The 22,741-nt window shown below is 42.4% G+C and overlaps 1 protein-coding gene across 1 annotated transcript in view; it reads right to left on the bottom strand.

Annotated features, from left to right (window-relative positions):
* chrna9a (cholinergic receptor, nicotinic, alpha 9a) overlaps positions 1 to 19,769 on the bottom strand; it is a 34,454-nt gene extending 14,685 nt beyond the window's left edge. The window contains exons 1-4 of the mRNA XM_064925903.1: positions 19,724 to 19,769; positions 16,722 to 16,867; positions 11,563 to 11,717; positions 6,981 to 7,161 (exon numbers count right to left, since the gene is read on the bottom strand). Coding sequence (XP_064781975.1) covers positions 6,981 to 7,161; positions 11,563 to 11,717; positions 16,722 to 16,867; positions 19,724 to 19,769 — 528 coding nt within the window. The remainder of the gene's footprint in view (positions 1 to 6,980; positions 7,162 to 11,562; positions 11,718 to 16,721; positions 16,868 to 19,723) is intronic.
* Positions 19,770 to 22,741: the final 2,972 nt, after the last annotated feature.

The following is a 22,741-nucleotide window of genomic DNA, read 5'->3' as shown; positions in this document are numbered from 1 at the left end:
TGCAGTAGTATCTAACTAAATGCTTGTGTTCCTAGCTCCAACAGTGCAGTAATATCTAACTAAATGCTTGTGTTCCTTGCTCCAACAGTGCAGTAATATCTAACTAAATGCTTGTGTTCCTTGCTCCAACAGTGCAGTAATATCTAACTAAATGCTTGTGTTTCTAGCTCCAACAGTGCAGTAATATCTAACTAAATGCTTGTGTTCCCAGCTCCAACAGTGCAGTAATATCTAACTAAATGCTTGTGTTCCTTGCTCCAACAGTGCAGTAATATCTAACTAAATGCTTGTGTTTCTAGCTCCAACAGTGCAGTAATATCTAACTAAATGCTTGTGTTCCTAGCTCGAACAGTGCAGTAGTATCTAACTAAATGCTTGTGTTTCTAGCTCCAACAGTGCAGTAATATCTAACTAAATGCTTGTGTTCCTTGCTCCAACAGTGCAGTAATATCTAACTAAATGCTTGTGTTCCTTGCTCCAACAGTGCAGTAATATCTAACTAAATGCTTGTGTTCCTAGCTCCAACAGTGCAGTAGTATCTAACTAAATGCTTGTGTTCCTAGCCCCAACAGTGCAGTAATATCTAACTAAATGCTTGTGTTTCTCGCTCCAACAGTGCAGTAGTATCTAACTAAATGCTTGTGTTTCTAGCTCGAACAGTGCAGTAATATCTAACTAAATGCTTGTGTTTCTAGCTCCAACAGTGCAGTAATACCTAACTAAATGCTTGTGTTTCTAGCTCCAACAGGGCAGTAATATCTAACTAAATGCTTGTGTTTCTAGCTCCAACAGGGCAGTAATATCTAACTAAATGCTTGTGTTTCTCGCTCCAACAGTGCAGTAATACCTAACTAAATGCTTGTGTTTCTAGTTCCAACAGTACAGTAATATCTAACTAAATGCTTGTGTTTCTAGCTCGAACAGTGCAGTAGTATCTAACTCAATGCTTGTGTTTCTAGCTCCAACAGTGCAGTAATATCTAACTAAATGCTTGTGTTTCTAGCTCCAACAGTGCAGTAGTATCTAACTAAATGCTTGTGTTTCTAGCTCCAACAGTGCAGTAATATCTAACTAAATGCTTGTGTTTCTAGCTCGAACAGTGCAGTAGTATCTAACTCAATGCTTGTGTTTCTAGCTCCAACAGGGCAGTAATATCTAACTAAATGCTTGTGTTTCTAGCTCGAACCGTGCAGTAGTATCTAACTAAATGCTTGTGTTTCTAGCTCGAACAGTGCAGTAGTATCTAACTAAATGCTTGTGTTTCTAGCTCCAACAGTGCAGTAATATCTAACTAAATGCTTGTGTTTCTAGCTCCAACAGCGCAGTAATATCTAACTAAATGCTTGTGTTCCCAGCTCCAACAGTGCAGTAATATCTAACTAAATGCTTGTGTTTCTAGCTCCAACAGTGCAGTAGTATCTAACTAAATGCTTGTGTTCCTAGCTCCAACAGTACAGTAGTATCTAACTAAATGCTTGTGTTCCTAGCTCCAACAGTGCAGTAGTATCTAACTACATGCTTGTGTTCCTAGCTCCAACAGTGTAGTAATGTCTAACTAAATGCTTGTGTTCCTAGCTCCAACAGTACAGTAGTATCTAACTAAATGCTTGTGTTCCTAGCTCCAACAGTGCAGTAGTATCTAACTAAATGCTTGTGTTCCTAGCTCCAACAGTGCAGTAGTATCTAACTACATGCTTGTGTTCCTAGCTCCAACAGTGTAGTAATATCTAACTAAATGCTTGTGTTTCTAGCTCCAACAGTGTAGTAATATCTAACTAAATGCTTGTGTTTCTAGCTCCAACAGTGCAGTAGTATCTAACTAAATGCTTGTGTTCCTAGCTCCAACAGGGCAGTAATATCTAACTAAATGCTTGTGTTCCTAGCTCCAACAGTACAGTAGTATCTAACTAAATATCTAACAAGACGCAACAACACACACACATCTAAAAGTAAAAGAATGGAATTAAGAAACATATAAATATTAGGACGAGCAATGTCACAGAGGCATTGACTAAAATACAGTAGAATAGAATACAGTATATACATATGAGATGAGTAGAGCAGTATGTAAACTTTATTAAAGTGACCAGTGTTCCATTATTAAAGTGACCAGTGTTCCATTATTAAAGTGACCAGTGTTCCATTATTAAAGTGACCAGTGTTCCATTATTAAAGGGACCAATGTTCCATTATTAGTGACCAGTGTTCCATGATTAAAGTGACCAATGTTCCATTATTAGTGACCAGTGTTCCATGATTAAAGTGACCAGTGTTCCATTATTAAAGGGACCAGTGTTCCATTATTAGTGACCAGTGTTACATTATTAAAGTGACCAGTGTTCCATTATTAAGGTGACTAGTGTTCCATTATTAAAGTGACCAATGTTCCATTATTAGTGACCAGTGTTCCATTATTAAAGTGACCAGTGTTCCATTATTAGTGACCAGTGTTCCATTATTAAAGGGACCAGTGTTCCATTATTAAAGAGACCAGTGTTCCATTATTAAAGTGACCAGTGTTCCATTATTAAAGTGACCAGTGTTCCATTATTAAAGTGACCAGTGTTCCATGATTAAAGTGACCAGTGTTCCATTATTAAAGTGACCAGTGTTCCATTATTAAAGGGACCAATGTTCCATTATTAGTGACCAGTGTTCCATGATTAAAGTGACCAATGTTCCATTATTAGTGACCAGTGTTCCATGATTAAAGTGACCAGTGTTCCATTATTAAAGGGACCAGTGTTCCATTATTAGTGACCAGTGTTACATTATTAAAGTGACCAGTGTTCCATTATTAAGGTGACTAGTGTTCCATTATTAAAGTGACCAATGTTCCATTATTAGTGACCAGTGTTCCATTATTAAAGTGACCAGTGTTCCATTATTAGTGACCAGTGTTCCATTATTAAAGGGACCAGTGTTCCATTATTAAAGAGACCAGTGTTCCATTATTAAAGTGACCAGTGTTCCATTATTAAAGTGACCAGTGTTCCATTATTAAAGTGACCAGTGTTCCATGATTAAAGTGACCAGTGTTCCATTATTAAAGTGACCAGTGTTCCATTATTAAAGGGACCAGTGTTCCATTATTAAAGTGACCAGTGTTCCATTATTAAGGTGACTAGTGTTCCATTATTAAAGTGACCAATGTTCCATTATTAAAGTGGCCAGTGTTCCATTATTAAAGTGGCCAGTGTTCCATTATTAAAGTGACCAGTGTTCCATTATTAAAGTGACCAGTGTTCCATTATTAAAGTGACCAGTGTTCCATTATTAAAGTGACCAGTGTTCCATTAATAAAGTGACCAGTGTTCCATTATAAAAGTGACCAGTGTTCCATTATTAAAGTGACCAGTGTTCCATTATTAAAGTGGCCAGTGTTCCATTATTAAAGTGACCAGTGTTCCATTATTAAAGTGACCAGTGTTCCATTAATAAAGTGACCAGTGTTCCATTATTAAAGTGACTAGTGTTTCATTATTAAAGTGACTAGTGTTCCATTATTAAAGTGACCAATGTTCCATTATTAGTGACCAGTGTTCCATTATTAAAGTGACCCGTGTTCCATTATTAAAGTGACCAGTGTTCCATTATTAAAGTGACCAGTGTTCCATTATTACAGTGACCAGTGTTCCATTATTAAAGTGAGCAGTGTTCCATTATTAAAGTGACCAGTGTTCCATTATTAAAGTGACCAGTGTTCCATTATTAAAGTGACCAGTGTTCCATTATTAAAGTGACCAGTGTTCCATTATTAAAGTGAGCAATGTTCCATTATTAGTGACCAGTGTTCCATTATTAAAGTGACCAGTGTTCCATTATTAAAGTGAGCAATGTTCCATTATTAGTGACCAGTGTTCCATTATTAAAGTGACCAGTGTTCCATTATTAAAGTGAGCAATGTTCCATTATTAGTGACCAGTGTTCCATTATTAAAGTGACCAGTGTTCCATTATTAAAGGGACCAGTGATCCATTATTAAAGTGACCAGTGTTCCATTATTAAAGTGACCAGTGTTCCATTATTAAAGTGACCAGTGTTCCATTATTAAAGTGACCAGTGTTCCATTATTAAAGTGAGCAATGTTCCATTATTAGTGACCAGTGTTCCATTATTAAAGTGACCAGTGTTCCATTATTAAAGGGACCAGTGATCCATTATTAGTGACCAGTGTTCCATTATTAAAGTGACCAGTGATCCATTATTAAAGTGACCAGTGATCCATTATTAAAGTGACCAGAGACTCCATTATTAAAGTGACCAGTGTTCCATTATTAAAGTGACCAGTGTTCCATTATTAAAGTGACCAATGTTCCATTATTAGTGACCAGTGTTCCATTATTAAAGTGACCCGTGTTCCATTATTAAAGTGACCAGTGTTCCATTATTAAAGTGACCAGTGTTCCATTATTACAGTGACCAGTGTTCCATTATTAAAGTGAGCAGTGTTCCATTATTAAAGTGACCAGTGTTCCATTATTAAAGTGACCAGTGTTCCATTATTAAAGTGACCAGTGTTCCATTATTAAAGTGACCAGTGTTCCATTATTAAAGTGAGCAATGTTCCATTATTAGTGACCAGTGTTCCATTATTAAAGTGACCAGTGTTCCATTATTAAAGTGAGCAATGTTCCATTATTAGTGACCAGTGTTCCATTATTAAAGTGACCAGTGTTCCATTATTAAAGTGAGCAATGTTCCATTATTAGTGACCAGTGTTCCATTATTAAAGTGACCAGTGTTCCATTATTAAAGGGACCAGTGATCCATTATTAAAGTGACCAGTGTTCCATTATTAAAGTGACCAGTGTTCCATTATTAAAGTGACCAGTGTTCCATTATTAAAGTGACCAGTGTTCCATTATTAAAGTGAGCAATGTTCCATTATTAGTGACCAGTGTTCCATTATTAAAGTGACCAGTGTTCCATTATTAAAGGGACCAGTGATCCATTATTAGTGACCAGTGTTCCATTATTAAAGTGACCAGTGATCCATTATTAAAGTGACCAGTGATCCATTATTAAAGTGACCAGAGACTCCATTATTAAAGTGACCAGTGTTCCATTATTAAAGTGACCAGTGTTCCATTATTAAAGTGACCAGTGATCCATTATTAAAGTGACCAGAGTCAGTCTGTCAATGTCTCTTCCTGTTCCTGTGTTGCCAATGTCTCTTCCTGTGTTGCCAATGTCTCTTCCTGTGTTGCCAATGTCTCTTCCTGTGTTGCCAATGTCTCTTCCTGTGTTGCCAATGTCTCTTCCTGTGTTGCCAATGTCTGTTCCTGTGTTGCCAATGTCTCTTCCTGTGTTGCCAATGTCTCTTCCTGTGTTGCCAATGTCTCTTCCTGTGTTGCCAATTGTCTCTTCCTGTGTTGCCAATGTCTCTTCCTGTGTTGCCAATTGTCTCTTCCTGTGTTGCCAATTGTCTCTTCCTGTGTTGCCAATGTCTCTTCCTGTTCCTGTGTTGCCAATGTCTCTTCCTGTGTTGCCAATTGTCTCTTCCTGTGTTGCCAATGTCTCTTCCTGTGTTGCCAATTGTCTCTTCCTGTGTTGCCAATTGTCTCTTCCTGTGTTGCCAATTGTCTCTTCCTGTGTTGCCAATGTCTCTTCCTGTGTTGCCAATGTCTGTTCCTGTGTTGCCAATGTCTCTTCCTGTGTTGCCAATGTCTCTTCCTGTGTTGCCAATGTCTGTTCCTGTGTTGCCAATGTCTCTTCCTGTGTTGCCAATGTCTGTTCCTCTTCCTGTGTTGCCAATGTCTCTTCCTGTGTTGCCAATGTCTGTTCCTGTGTTGCCAATGTCTCTTCCTGTGTTGCCAATTGTCTCTTCCTGTGTTGCCAATTGTCTCTTCCTGTTCCTGTGTTGCCAATGTCTCTTCCTGTGTTGCCAATTGTCTCTTCCTGTGTTGCCAATTGTCTCTTCCTGTTCCTGTGTTGCCAATGTCTCTTCCTGTTCCTGTGTTGCCAATGTCTCTTCCTGTGTTGCCAATTGTCTCTTCCTGTGTTGCCAATTGTCTCTTCCTGTTCCTGTGTTGCCAATGTCTGTTCCTGTGTTGCCAATTGTCTCTTCCTGTTCCTGTGTTGCCAATGTCTGTTCCTGTGTTGCCAATTGTCTCTTCCTGTGTTGCCAATTGTCTCTTCCTGTGTTGCCAATTGTCTCTTCCTGTGTTGCCAATGTCTCTTCCTGTGTTGCCAATGTCTGTTCCTGTGTTGCCAATTGTCTCTTCCTGTGTTGCCAATGTCTCTTCCTGTGTTGCCAATGTCTCTTCCTGTGTTGCCAATGTCTGTTCCTCTTCCTGTGTCTCTTCTGGCCGAAATTATTAAGTTTTTAAGAAATTTAGCAACGTGTGTATTATACCAAACATATATATATAAAATAAAGTGGTGATCCTAACTGACCTAAGACAGGGAATTTTTACTAGGATTAAATGTCAGGAATTGTGAAAAACTGAGTTTAAATGTATTTGGCTAAGGTGTATGTAAACTTCCGACTTCAACTGTAAATGCCTCTTTATGTGTGTGTGTGCAGACAGACACAGACAGACAGACAGACAGACAGACAGACAGACATGTAGAGACAGACAGACAGACAGACAGACAGACAGACAGACAGACAGACAGACAGACAGACAGACAGACAGACAGACAGACAGACAGACACAGACAGACAGACAGACAGACAGACAGACAGACAGACAGACAGACATGTAGAGACAGACAGACAGACAGACAGACAGACAGACAGACAGACAGACAGACAGACAGACATGTAGAGACAGACAGACAGACAGACAGACAGACAGACAGACAGACAGACATGTAGAGACAGACAGACAGACAGACAGACAGACAGACAGACAGACAGACAGACAGACAGACAGACAGACAGACAGACATGTAGAGACAGACAGACAGACAGACAGACAGACAGACAGACAGACAGACAGACAGACAGAGACAGACAGACAGTCAGTCAGTACCTGGTTGCCGTTGTATGTCCAGGACCCAAACGTGAGGTTACACCACTGCCAGTCGAAGGGAAAGTAGGAGACGTCCACAACACAGGAGCTCTTGGTGATGGCCGGCATGTCCCAGGTTATCTCTCCATTGTAACGTAACACCACGTTGGTGTCTGCTGGACCAGATGCTTCCTCATCAGCCCTACACACAGAGACAGAGACACACAGAGACACACAGAGACAGACAGAGACACAGAGATACACAGACACAGAGAGACACACAGACACAGAGAGACACACAGACACAGAGACACACAGAGACACACAGAAACACACAGACACAGAGACACACAGAGACACACAGAGACACACAGAGACACACAGAAACACACAGAAACACACAGACACAGAGACACACAGAGACACACAGACACAGAGAGACACAGAGACACACAGAGACACACAGAGACACACAGAAACACACAGAAACACACAGACACAGAGACACACAGAGCCACACAGAAACACACAGAAACACACAGACACAGAGAGACACAGAGAGACACACAGATACAGAGAGACACACAGACACAGAGACACACAGACACACAGAGACAAACGGACACACAGAGACACACAGAGACACATAGAGACACAAAGAAACCCAGAGCCACAGAGACAAACAGACACACAGAGACACACAGAGACAAACAGACTCACAGAGACAAACAGACACACACAGAGACAAACAGACACACACAGAGACAAACAGACACAGAGACACACAGAGACACACAGACACAGAGACAAACAGAAACTCAGAGACACACAGACACACACAGAGATACACAGAGACACACAGACACAAAGAGACACACAGAGACAAACAGACACACACAGAGACACACAGAAACACACAGAGACACATATACATATGGACACACAGACATACAGACACACAGACATACACAGAGACACACAGACATACAGACACACAGAGACACAGAGACAGACACACACAGACATACAGACACACAGACACACACAGAGACAAAAGGACACACAGAGACACACAGAGACAAACAGACACACACAGACACACACAGAGACACACAGAGACACACAGACACACCCAGTATAAATATACACATAGAGAGTTATATAGAGACACAGAGAGGTATATAAGAGGTATATAGAGACACAGAGAGGTATATAGAGAGGTATATAGAGGGGTATATAGAGACACAGAGAGGTATATAGAGAGGTATATAGAGACACAGAGAGGTATATACAGAGGTATATAGAGAGGTATATAGAGAGGTATATAGAGACAGAGAGGTATATAGAGAGGTATATAGAGAGGTATATAGAGAGGTATATAGAGACAGAGAGGTATATAGAGAGGTATATAGAGAGGTATATAGAGACACAGAGAGGTATATAGAGAGGTATATAGAGAGGTATATAGAGAGATATATAGAGAGGTATATAGAGACAGAGAGGTATATAGAGAGATATATAGAGGGGTATATAGAGACACAGAGAGGTATATAGAGATACAGAGAGGTATATAGAGAGATATTGTTATTAAGCACTATGTCAGGTCTCCATTGAGAGAGATCCAGACTGACTTGTTATTAAGCACTATGTCAGGTCTCGACAGAGAGACAGAGACCCAGACTGACTTGTTATAAAGCACTATGTCAGGTCTCCACAGAGAGACAGAGATCCAGACTGACTTGTTATAAAGCACTATGTCAGGTCTCCACAGAGAGACAGAGACCCGGACTGACTTTTTATAAAGCACTATGTCAGGTCTCCACAGAGAGACAGAGATCCAGACTGACTTGATATAAAGCACTATGTCAGGACTCCACAGAGAGGGATCCAGACTGACTTGTTATAAAGCACTATGTCAGGACTCCACAGAGAGACAGAGATCCAGACTGCCTTGTTATAAAGCACTATGTCAGGTCTCCACAGAGAGACAGAGATCCAGACTGACTTGTTATGAAGCACTATGTCAGGTCTCCACAGAGAGACAGAGACCCAGACTGACTTGTTATAAAGCACTATGTCAGGTCTCCACAGAGAGAGATCCAGACTGACTTGTTATAAAGCACTATGTCAGGTCTCCACAGAGATCCAGACTGACTTGTTATAAAGCATTATGTCATGTCTCCACAGAGAGAGATCCAGACTGACTTGTTATAAAGCACTATGTCAGGTCTCCACAGAGAGAGATCCAGACTGACTTGTTATAAAGCACTATGTCAGGTCTCCACAGAGAGAGATCCAGACTGACTTGTTATAAAGCACTATGTCAGGTCTCCACAGAGAGACAGAGATCCAGACTGACTTGTTATAAAGCACTATGTCAGGTTTCCACAGAGAGAGATCCAGACCTACTTGTTATAAAGCACTATGTCAGGTCTCCACAGAGAGAGATCCAGACTGAGTTGTTATAAAGCACTATGTCAGGTCTCCACAGAGAGAGATCCAGACTGACTTGTTATAAAGCACTATGTCAGGTCTCCACAGAGAGACAGAGACCCAGACTGACTTGTTATAAAGCACTATGTCAGGTCTCCACAGAGAGACAGAGATCCAGACTGCCTTGTTATAAAGCACTATGTCAGGTCTCCACAGAGAGACAGAGATCCAGACTGACTTGTTATAAAGCACTATGTCAGGTCTCCACAGAGAGACAGAGACCCGGACTGACTTGTTATAAAGCACTATGTCAGGTCTCCACAGAGAGACAGAGATCCAGACTGACTTGATATAAAGCACTATGTCAGGACTCCACAGAGAGGGATCCAGACTGACTTGTTATAAAGCACAATGTCAGGACTCCACAGAGAGACAGAGATCCAGACTGCCTTGTTATAAAGCACTATGTCAGGTCTCCACAGAGAGACAGAGATCCAGACTGACTTGTTATGAAGCACTATGTCAGGTCTCCACAGAGAGACAGAGACCCAGACTGACTTGTTATAAAGCACTATGTCAGGTCTCCACAGAGAGAGATCCAGACTGACTTGTTATAAAGCACTATGTCAGGTCTCCACAGAGAGAGATCCAGACTGACTTGTTATAAAGCATTATGTCATGTCTCCACAGAGAGAGATCCAGACTGACTTGTTATAAAGCACTATGTCAGGTCTCCACAGAGAGAGATCCAGACTGACTTGTTATAAAGCACTATGTCAGGTCTCCACAGAGAGAGATCCAGACTGACTTGTTATAAAGCACTATGTCAGGTCTCCACAGAGAGACAGAGATCCAGACTGACTTGTTATAAAGCACTATGTCAGGTCTCCACAGAGAGACAGAGATCCAGACTGACTTGTTATAAAGCACTATGTCAGGTTTCCACAGAGAGAGATCCAGACTGACTTGTTATAAAGCACTATGTCAGGTCTCCACAGAGAGAGATCCAGACTGAGTTGTTATAAAGCACTATGTCAGGTCTCCACAGAGAGAGATCCAGACTGACTTGTTATAAAGCACTATGTCAGGTCTCCACAGAGAGAGATCCAGACTGACTTGTTATAAAGCACTATGTCAGGTCTCCACAGAGAGAGATCCAGACTGACTTGTTATAAAGCACTATGTCAGGTCTCCACAGAGAGAGATCCAGACTGACTTGATATAGAGCACTATGTCAGGTCTCCACAGAGATCCAGACTGACTTGTTATAAAGCACTATGTCAGGTCTCCACAGAGAGAGATCCAGACTGACTTGTTATAAAGCACTATGTCAGGTCTCCACAGAGAGAGATCCAGACTGACTTGTTATAAAGCACTATGTCAGGTCTCCACAGAGAGAGATCCAGACTGACTTGTTATAAAGCACTATGTCAGGTCTCCACAGAGATCCAGACTGACTTGTTATAAAGCACTATGTCAGGTCTCCACAGAGATCCAGACTGACTTGTTTTAAAGCACTATGTCAGGTCTCCACAGAGATCCAGACTGACTTGTTATAAAGCACTATGTCAGGTCTCCACAGAGATCCAGACTGACTTGTTATAAAGCACTATGTCAGGTCTCCACAGAGAGAGATCCAGACTGACTTGCTATAAAGCACTATGTCAGGTCTCCACAGAGATCCAGACTGACTTGTTATAAAGCACTATGTCAGGTCTCCACAGAGATCCAGACTGACTTGTTATAAAGCACTATGTCAGGTCTCCACAGAGAGAGATCCAGACTGACTTGTTATAAAGCACTATGTCAGGTCTCCACAGAGAGAGATCCAGACTGACTTGTTATAAAGCACTATGTCAGGTCTCCACAGAGAGAGATCCAGACTGACTTGTTATAAAGCACTATGTCAGGTCTCCACAGAGATCCAGACTGACTTGTTATAAAGCACTATGTCAGGTCTCCACAGAGATCCAGACTGACTTGTTATAAAGCACTATGTCAGGTCTCCACAGAGATCCAGACTGACTTGTTATAAAGCACTATGTCAGGTCTCCACAGAGATCCAGACTGACTTGTTATAAAGCACTATGTCAGGTCTCCACAGAGACAGAGATCCAGACTGACTTGTTATAAAGCACTATGTCAGGTCTCCACAGAGATCCAGACTGACTTGTTATAAAGCACTATGTCAGGTCTCCAGACCAGGTTACTGGGGATGCGGATAACCTCCAGTCCATCGTATTCCTCTTTATCCCACTTCAGGTACGCATCGAACCACGTCTGACGGATCCACAGGTAGGTAGTCAACACCTGGTTCCTCTCGTCCTGCACACACACACACACACACACACACACACACACACACACACACACACACACACACACACACACACACACACACACACACACACACACACACACGTCAGGACAGATGAACCTTGACATCCTGGTTATTTGACGAACAGTTTTATATCTACATTACGATCCACTGCTGCCCCCTAGAGACATTAAAAACGCATGGAAAACCCAGGAACAGGGTTGGAGAGAGAGTCCTGCAGTAACCCAGGAACAGGGTTGGAGAGAGAGTCCTGCAGTAACCCAGCAACAGGGTTGGAGAGAGAGTCCTGCAGTAACCCAGGAACAGGGTTGGATAGAGAGTCCTGCAGTAACCCAGGAACAGGGTTGGATAGAGAGTCCTGCAGTAAACCAGGAACAGGGTTGGAGAGAGAGTCCTGCAGTAACCCAGGAACAGGGTTGGAGAGAGAGTCCTGCATTAACCCAGGAACAGGGTTGGAGAGAGAGTCCTGCAGTAAACCAGGAACAGGGTTGGATAGAGAGTCCTGCAGTACACCAGGAACAGGGTTGGATAGAGGGTCCTGCAGTAACACAGGAACAGGGTTGGAGAGAGAGTCCTGCATTAACCCAGGAAAAGGGTTGGAGAGAGAGTCCTGCAGTAACCCAGGAACAGGGTTGGAGAGAGAGTCCTGCAGTAACCCAGGAACAGGGTTGGAGAGAGAGTTCTGCAGTAACCCAGGAACAGGGTTGGAGAGAGAGTCCTGCAGTAACCCAGGAACAGGGTTGGAGAGAGAGTCTTGCAGTAACCCAGGAACAGGGTTGGATAGAGAGTCCTGCAGTAAACCAGGAACAGGGTTGGAGAGAGAGTCCTGCAGTAACCGAGGAACAGGGTTGGAGAGAGAGTCCTGCAGTAACCCAGTAACAGGGTTGGAGAGAGAGTCCTGCAGTAAACCAGGAACAGGGTTGGAGAGAGAGTCCTGCAGTAACCCAGTAACAGGGTTGGAGAGAGAGTCCTGCAGTAACCCAGGAACAGGGTTGGAGAGAGAGTCCTGCAGTAACCCAGGAACAGGGTTGGAGAGAGAGTCCTGCAGTAACCCAGGAACAGGGTTGGGGAGAGAGTCCTGCAGTAACCCAGGAACAGGGTTGGGGAGAGAGTCCTGCAGTAACCCAGGAACAGGGTTGGAGAGAGAGTCCTGCAGTAACCCAGGAACAGGGTTGGAGAGAGAGTCCTGCATTAACCCAGGAACAGGGTTGGAGAGAGAGTCCTGCAGTAACCCAGGAACAGGGTTGGAGAGAGAGTCCTGCAGTAACCCAGGAACAGGGTTGGAGAGAGTCCTGCAGTAACCCAGGAACAGGGTTGGAGAGAGAGTCCTGCAGTAACCCAGGAACAGGGTTGGAGAGAGAGTCCTGCAGTAACCCAGGAACAGGGTTGGAGAGAGAGTCCTGCAGTAACCCAGGAACAGGGTTGGAGAGAGAGTCCTGCATTAACCCAGGAACAGGGTTGGAGAGAGAGTCCTGCATTAACCCAGGAAAAGGGTTGGAGAGAGAGTCCTGCAGTAACCCAGGAACAGGGTTGGATAGAGAGTCCTGCAGTAACCCAGGAACAGGGTTGGAGAGAGAGTCCTGCAGTACACCAGGAACAGGGTTGGATAGAGAGTCCTGCAGTACACCAGGAACAGGGTTGGATAGAGAGTCCTGCAGTACACCAGGAACAGGGTTGGATAGAGAGTCCTGCAGTACACCAGGAACAGGGTTGGAGAGAGAGTCCTGCAGTAACCCAGGAAAAGGGTTGGAGAGAGAGTCCTGCAGTACACCAGGAACAGGGTTGGATAGAGAGTCCTGCAGTACACCAGGAACAGGGTTGGAGAGAGAGTCCTGCAGTAACCCAGGAACAGGGTTGGAGAGAGAGTCCTGCAGTACACCAGGAACAGGGTTGGAGAGAGAGTCCTGCAGTTACCCAGGAACAGGGTTGGAGAGAGAGTCCTGCAGTTACCCAGGAACAGGGTTGGAGAGAGAGTCCTGCAGTAACCCAGGAACAGGGTTGGAGAGAGAGTCCTGCAGTAACCCAGGAACAAGGTTGGATAGAGAGTCCTGCAGTAAACCAGGAACAGGGTTGGAGAGAGAGTCCTGCAGTAACCCAGGGAACAGGGTTGGATAGAGAGTCCTGCAGTTACCCAGGAACAGGGTTGGATAGAGAGTCCTGCAGTAAACCAGGAACAGGGTTGGATAGAGAGTCCTGCAGTAAACCAGGAACAGGGTTGGAGAGAGAGTCCTGCATTAACCCAGGAACAGGGTTGGAGAGAGAGTCCTGCAGTAACCCAGTAACAGGGTTGGAGAGAGAGTCCTGCAGTACACCAGGAACAGGGTTGGAGAGAGAGTCCTGCAGTAACCCAGGAACAGGGTTGGAGAGAGAGTCCTGCAGTAACCCAGGAACAGGGTTGGAGAGAGAGTCCTGCAGTAACCCAGGAACAAGGTTGGAGAGAGAGTCCTGCAGTAAACCAGGAACAGGGTTGGAGAGAGAGTCCTGCAGTAACCCAGGGAACAGGGTTGGAGAGAGAGTCCTGCAGTAACCCAGGAACAGGGTTGGATAGAGAGTCCTGCAGTAACCCAGGAAAAGGGTTGGAGAGAGAGTCCTGCAGTAACCCAGGAAAAGGGTTGGAGAGAGAGTCCTGCAGTAACCCAGGAACAGGGTTGGAGAGAGAGTCCTGCAGTAACCCAGGAACAGGGTTGGAGAGAGAGTCCTGCAGTAACCCAGGAACAAGGTTGGATAGAGAGTCCTGCAGTAAACCAGGAACAGGGTTGGAGAGAGAGTCCTGCAGTAACCCAGGGAACAGGGTTGGAGAGAGAGTCCTGCAGTAACCCAGGAACAGGGTTGGATAGAGAGTCCTGCAGTAACCCAGGAAAAGGGTTGGAGAGAGAGTCCTGCAGTAACCCAGGAACAGGGTTCGAGAGAGAGTCCTGCAGTAACCCAGGACCAGGGTTGGAGAGAGAGTCCTGCAGTAACCCAGGAACAGGGTTGGGGAGAGAGTCCTGCATTAACCCAGGAACAGGGTTGGAGAGAGAGTTCTGCAGTAACCCAGGAACAGGGTTGGAGAGAGAGTCCTGCAGTAACCCAGGAACAGGGTTGGAGAGAGAGTCCTGCAGTAACCCAGGAACAGAGTTGGAGAGTATCTTTGATCTGAGACAGGGTGATGGTCTATAGTGAGTCCTCACCATATCTTTGATCTGAGACAGGGTGATGGTCTATAGTGAGTCCTCACCATGTCTTTGATCTGAGACAGGGTGATGGTCTATAGTGAGACAGGGTGATGGTCTATAGTGAGACAGGGTGATGGTCTATAGTGAGACAAGGTGATGGTCTATAGTGAGACAGGGTGATGGTCTATAGTGAGACAGGGTGATGGTCTATAGTGAGACAGGGTGATGGTCGATAGTGAGTCCTCACCATATGTTTGATCTGAGACAGGGTGATGGTCTATAGTGAGACAGGGTGATGGTCTATAGTGAGTCCTCACCATATCTTTGATCTGAGACAGGGTGATGGTCTATAGACAGGGTGATGGTCTATAGTGAGACAGGGTGATGGTCTATAGTGAGACAGGGTGATGGTCTACAGTGAGACAGGGTGATGGTCTATAGTGAGACAGGGTGATGGTCTATAGTGAGACAAGGTGATGGTCTATAGTGAGACAGGGTGATGGTCTACAGTGAGACAGGGTGATGGTCTATAGTGAGACAAGGTGATGGTCTATAGTGAGACAGGGTGATGGTCTATAGTGAGACAGGGTGATGGTCTATAGTGAGACAGGGTGATGGTCGATAGTGAGTCCTCACCATATGTTTGATCTGAGACAGGGTGATGGTCTATAGTGAGACAGGGTGATGGTCTATAGTGAGACAGGGTGATGGTCTATAGTGAGACAGGGTGATGGTCTACAGTGAGACAGGGTGATGGTCTATAGTGAGACAGGGTGATGGTCTATAGTGAGACAGGGTGATGGTCTATAGTGAGACAGGGTGATGGTCTGTAGTGAGACAGGGTGATGGTCTGTAGTGAGACAGGATGATGGTCTACAGTGAGTCCTCACCATGTCTTTGATCTGAGACATGGTGATGGTCTACAGTGAGACAGGGTGATGGTCTATAGTGAGACAGGGTGATGGTCTATAGTGAGACAGGGTGATGGTCTATAGTGAGACAGGGTGATGGTCTACAGTGAGACAGGGTGATGGTCTATAGTGAGACAGGGTGATGGTCTATAGTGAGATAAGGTGATGGTCTATAGTAAGACAGGGTGATGGTCTATAGTGAGACAGGGTGATGGTCTATCGTGAGACAGGGTGATGGTCGATAGTGAGACAGGGTGATGGTCTATAGTTAGACAGGGTGATGGTCTATAGTGAGTCCTTAACATGTCTTTGATCTGAGACAGGGTGATGGTCTGTAGTGAGACAGGGTGATGGTCTATAGTGAGTCCTCACCATGTCTTTGATCTGAGACAGGGTGATGGTCTGTAGTGAGACAGGGTGATGGTCTGTAGTGAGACAGGGTGATGGTCTGTAGTGAGACAGGGTGATGGTCTGTAGTGAGACAGGGTGATGGTCTGTAGTGATACAGGGTGATGGTCTATAGTGAGACAGGGTGATGGTCTGTAGTGATACAGGGTGACGGTCTGTAGTGAGACAGGGTGATGGTCTGTAGTGAGACAGGGTGATGGTCTGTAGTGAGACAGGGTGATGGTCTGTAGTGAGACAGGGTGATAGTCTGTAGTGAGACAGGGTGATGGTCTATAGTGAGACAGGGTGATGGTCTATAGTGAGTCAGGGTGATGGTCTATAGTGAGACAGGGTGATGGTCTATAGTGAGACAGGGTGATGGTCTGTAGTGAGACAGGGTGATGGTCTGTAGTGAGACAGGGTGATGGTCTGTAGTGAGACAGGGTGATGGTCTATAGTGAGACAGGGTGATGGTCTATAGTGAGACAGGGTGATGCTCTATAGTGGGACAGGGTGATGGTCTGTAGTGAGTCCTCACCATGTCTTTGATCTGAGACAGGGTGATCTGTAGTGTGACGTTCAGGGTCTTGTCCGTGTCCTCTACTGGTCTCAGGGCACTGGAGTAATTTTCCATCAGGTCATTCAGCAATTTCTGGGCATAACGACCCTGGGCACTGGCACATACTGGAGGGAGGGGGAGGGGGGGGAGGGGAGAGAGGGAAGGGAGGGGGAGGGTGGGAGGGGATGGGATGGGATGGGGAGAGGGAGGGTGGAGGGAGGGAGAAGGGGGAGGGGTGAGAGGGGATGGGATGGGGGAGAGGGAGGGAGGGGGAGAGGGGGGAGGGGATGGGGGAGAGAGGGAGGAGGGGGGAGGAGGTGGGGAGGGGGAGAGGGGGGAGGGGATGGGGGAGAGAGGGAGGAGGGGAGGAGGGGGGGTGGGGGAGAGGGAGGAATTATTGATCTATAATACTAATTAACATGATAGAGGTTCTCTCATCATTTATCTATAACACTAATTAACAACATGGTAGAGGTTCACCATTTATCTATAATACTAATTAACAACATGGTAGAGGTTCACCATTTATCTATAACACTAATTAACATGATAGAGGTTCACCATTTATCTATAACACTAATTAACAACATGGTAGAGGTTCACCATTTATCTATAATACTAATTAACATGGTAGAGGTTCACCATTTATCTATAATACTAATTAACAACATGATAGAGGTTCTCTCACCATTTATCTATAATACTAATTAACAACATGGTTGAGGTTATCTCACCATTTATCTATAATACTAATTAACATGGTAGAGGTTCTCTCACCATTTATCTATAATACTAATTAACAACATGGTAGAGGTTCTCTCACCATTTATCTATAACACTAATTAACAACATGGTAGAGGTTCTCTCACCATTTATCTATAATACTAATTAACAACATGGTAGATGTTCTCTCACCATTTATCTATAATACTAATTAACAACATGGTAGAGGTTCTCTCACCATTTATCTATAATACTAATTAACAACATGGTAGAGGTTCTCTCACCATTTATCTATAATACTAATTAACAACATGGTAGAGGTTCTCTCACCATTTATCTATAATACTAATTAACAACATGGTAGAGGTTCTCTCACCATTTATCTATAATACTAATTAACAACATGGTAGAGGTTCTCTCACCATTTATCTATAACACTAATTAACAGCATGGTAGAGGTTCACCATTTATCTATAATACTAATTAACAACATGGTAGAGGTTCACCATTTATCTATAACACTAATTAACAGCATGGTAGAGGTTCTCTCACCATTTATCTATAACACTAATTAACAACATGATAGAGGTTCACCATTTATCTATAATACTAATTAACAACATGGTAGAGGTTCTCTCACCATTTATCTATAATACTAATTAACAACATGGTAGAGGTTCTCTCACCATTTATCTATAATACTAATTAACAACATGGTAGAGGTTCTCTCACCATTTATCTATAATACTAATTAACAACATGGTAGAGGTTCTCTCACCATTTATCTATAATACTAATTAACAACATGGTAGAGGTTATCTCACCATTTATCTATAATACTAATTAACAACATGGTAGAGGTTATCTCACCATTTATCTATAATACTAATTAACATGGTAGAGGTTCACCATTTATCTATAATACTAATTAACAACATGATAGAGGTTCACCATTTATCTATAATACTAATTAACAACACGATAGAGGTTCACCATTTATCTATAATACTAATTAACATGGTAGAGGTTCTCTCACCATTTATCTATAATACTAATTAACAGCATGGTAGAGGTTCTCTCACCATTTATCTATAATACTAATTAACAACATGATAGAGGTTCACCATTTATCTATAATACTAATTAACAACATGGTTGAGGTTCTCTCACCATTTATCTATAATACTAATTAACATGGTAGAGGTTCTCTCACCATTTATCTATAATACTAATTAACAACATGGTAGAGGTTCTCTCACCATTTATCTATAATACTAATTAACAACATGGTAGAGGTTCTCTCACCATTTATCTATAATACTAATTAACAACATGGCAGAGGTTCTCTCACCATTTATCTATAACACTAATTAACAACATGGTAGAGGTTCTCTCACCATTTATCTATAATACTAATTAACATGATAGAGGTTCACCATTTATCTATAATACTAATTAACAACATGGTTGAGGTTCTCTCACCATTTATCTATAATACTAATTAACATGGTAGAGGTTCTCTCACCATTTATCTATAATACTAATTAACAACATGGTAGAGGTTCTCTCACCATTTATCTATAATACTAATTAACAACATGGTTGAGGTTATCTCACCATTTATCTATTATACTAACTAACAACATGGTAGAGGTTCTCTCACCATTTATCTATAATACTAATTAACAACATGGTAGAGGTTATCTCACCATTTATCTATAATACTAATTAACAACATGGTTGAGGTTCTCTCACCATTTATCTATAACACTAATTAACAACATGGTTGAGGTTATCTCACCATTTATCTATAATACTAATTAACAACATGGTAGATGTTCTCTCACCATTTATCTATTATACTAACTAACAACATGGTAGAGGTTCTCTCACCATTTATCTATAATACTAATTAACAACATGGTAGAGGTTATCTCACCATTTATCTATAATACTAATTAACAACATGGTTGAGGTTCTCTCACCATTTATCTATAACACTAATTAACAACATGGTTGAGGTTCTCTCACCATTTATCTATAATACTAATTAACATGGTAGAGGTTATCTCACCATTTATCTATAATACTAATTAACAGCATGGCAGATGTTCTCTCACCATTTATCTATAATACTAATTAACAACATGGTAGAGGTTCTCTCACCATTTATCTATAATACTAATTAACAACATGGTAGAGGTTCTCTCACCATTTATCTATAATACTAATTAACAACATGGTAGAGGTTCTCTCACCATCGATCCAGCAGCTGATCCACACCAGTAGCACCACCGTCTTCATGTTGCCCTGCTGCCTCCAACCAACGGATTAATTATTCAACTCGCAAATAACAGAGACGGCCTAGTTAGAATCCTCTTCTATGGAGTTCCATTGTGATCCACAGCCCAGCCACAGAACAAACACTCTGCACAGAACACTCTAGATAGAACACTCTGGATAGAACACTCTGGATAGAACACTAGAATGTAGACATTGTGTTCTAGAGTCTTGACGCTACGCTGGTCGTTATTTTTGTGTTCCGTTGTGTCACTGAACCAGGATATCTCTCTCTCTCACACACACTCACACACACACACACACACACACACACACACACACACACACACACACACACACACACACACAAACACACACACACACACACACACACACACACACGAGCTGGGGATATCAGGTAGCACAAGGACACAGCGTGAAACCAGATACATGAACATCTATCTGCCCATACACACCCCAAGAAACAGACACACACACCCCAAGACACACACACACACACACTCTGCCTTACTGCGTTACACACACACACTCTGAGACAGATGTCAATCAGGCAGAGAACAACCCTTAGATCAGACAGGACAACAGGGGAGTCAAAGAGCAGTACACAGTGCACTCGGAAAGCATTCAGACCCCAGGCGGAAGCCACTCCTCAGTAAAAGGCACGACAGCCCTCTTGGAGTTTGCCAAAATGGCACCTAAAGGACCCACAAGCCTATGAGAAAAAAGATTCTCTGGTCTGATGAAACCAAGATTAAACTCCTTGGCCTGAATGCCTAGCATCTCGTCTGGAGGAAACATGGCACCATCCTTAAGGTGAAGCATGGTGGTGGCAGCATCATGCTGTGGGGATGTTTTTCAGCGGCAGGGACTGGGAGACTAGTCAGGATCGAGGCAAAGATGTACGGAGCAAAGAACAGAGAGGTCCTTGATGAAAACCTGCTCCAGAGCACTCAGGACCTCAGACTGTGGTGAAGGTTCAGCTTCCAACAGCACAACGACCTTAAGCACACAGGCAAGACAACACAGGAGTGGCTTCGGGACAAGTCTCTGAATGTCTTTGAGTGACCCAGCCAGAGCCCGGACTTGAACCCGATTGAACATATCTAGAGAGACCTGGAAATAGCTGTGCAGCGACGCTCCCCTATCCAACCTGACAGAGCTTGAGAGGATCTGCAGAGAAGAATGGGAGAAACTCCCCGAATACAGGTGTGCCAAGCTTGTAGCGTCATACCCAAGAAGACTTGAGGCTGTAATCACTGCCAAAAGTACTTCAACAAAGTACTGAGTAAAGGGTCTGAATACTTCCAGTACCAGTCAAATGTTTGGACACATCTACTCACTCAAGGGTTTTCCTTTATTTTAACTATTTTCTACATTGTAGAATAATAGTGAAGACATCAAAACTATGAAATAACACATATGGAATCATGTAGTAACCCAAAACAATTTAAGCAAATCAAAATATATTTTAGATTCTTCAAAGTAGCCACCCTTTGCCTTGATGACAGCTTTGCACACTCTTGGCATTCTCTCAACCAGCTTCACCTGGAATGCTTTTCCAACAGTCTTGAAGGAGTCCCCAGATGTGCTGAGCACTTGTTGGCTGCTTTTCCTTCACTCAGCAGTCCAACTCATCCCAAACCCTCTCAATTGGGTAAAAGGTTGGGGTGATTGTGGAGGCCAGGTCATCTGATGCAGCACTCCATCACTCTCCTTCTTGGTAAAAATAGCCCTTACATAGCCTGGAGGTGTGTTGGGTCATTGTCCTGTTGAAAGACAAATGGTAGTCCCACTAAGCGCAAACCAGATGGGATGTTGTATCGCTGCAGAATGCTGTGGTATCCATGCTGGTTAAGTGTGCCTTGAATTCTAAATAAATCACAGACAGTGTCACCAGCAAAACACCCCCACACCATCACACCTCCTCCTCCATGCTTCACGGCGGGAACTACACACATGAATAATAATAATAATAATTTTGCACGCCCAATTTTTCAGTAATTGATTTGTTAAAAAAGTTTAAAATATCCAATAAATGTCATTCCACTTCATGATTGTGTCCCACTTGTTGTTGATTCTTCACAAAAAAATACAGTTTTATATCTTTATGTTTGAAGCCTGAAATGTGGCAAAAGGTCGCAAAGTTCAAGGGGGCCGAATACTTTCGCAAGGCACTGTATATATAATACTATATAATATATAATACTGTTGGTAAGGTTTATAATTCTATATAACACTGTTGGTAAGGTTTATAATACTATATAATATATAATACTGTTAGTAAGGTATATATAATACTATATAATATATAATACTGTTGGTATGGTTTATAATACTATATAATACTGGAGGTAAGGAATATAATATAGAATACTGTTGGTAAGGTTTATAATACTATATAATATATAATACTGTTGGTAAGGTTTATAATACTATATAATACTGTTGGTATGGTATATAATACTATATAATACTGTTGGAAAGGTTTATAAAACTATATTATACTGTTGGTAAGGTTTATAATACTATATAATACTGTTGGTAAGGTTTATAATACTATATAATACTGTTGGTAAGGTTTATAATACTATATAATACTGTTGATAAGGTTTATAATACTATATAATACTGTTGGTAAGGTTTATAATACTATATAATATATAATACTGTTGGTAAGGTTTATAATACTATATAATATATAATACTGTTGGTAAGGTTTATAATACTATATAATATATAATACTGTTGGTAAGGTTTATAATACTATATAATATACAATACTGTTGGTAAGGTTTATAATACTATATAATATACAATACTGTTGGTAAGGTATATATAATACTCTATACTACTTTTGGTAAGGTATATACAGTGGGGTAAAAAAGTATTTAGTCAGCCACCAATTGTGCAAGTTCTCCCTCTTAAAAAGATGAGAGAGGCCTGTAATTTACATCATAGGTACACTTCAACTATGA

Source organism: Oncorhynchus masou, chromosome 20 (genome assembly GCF_036934945.1).
Source record: "Oncorhynchus masou masou isolate Uvic2021 chromosome 20, UVic_Omas_1.1, whole genome shotgun sequence".
Lineage (NCBI taxonomy): Eukaryota > Metazoa > Chordata > Actinopteri > Salmoniformes > Salmonidae > Oncorhynchus > Oncorhynchus masou.
The sequence above is the reverse complement of the archived record's forward strand: the minus strand, read 5'-3'. Positions and strand labels throughout refer to the sequence as shown.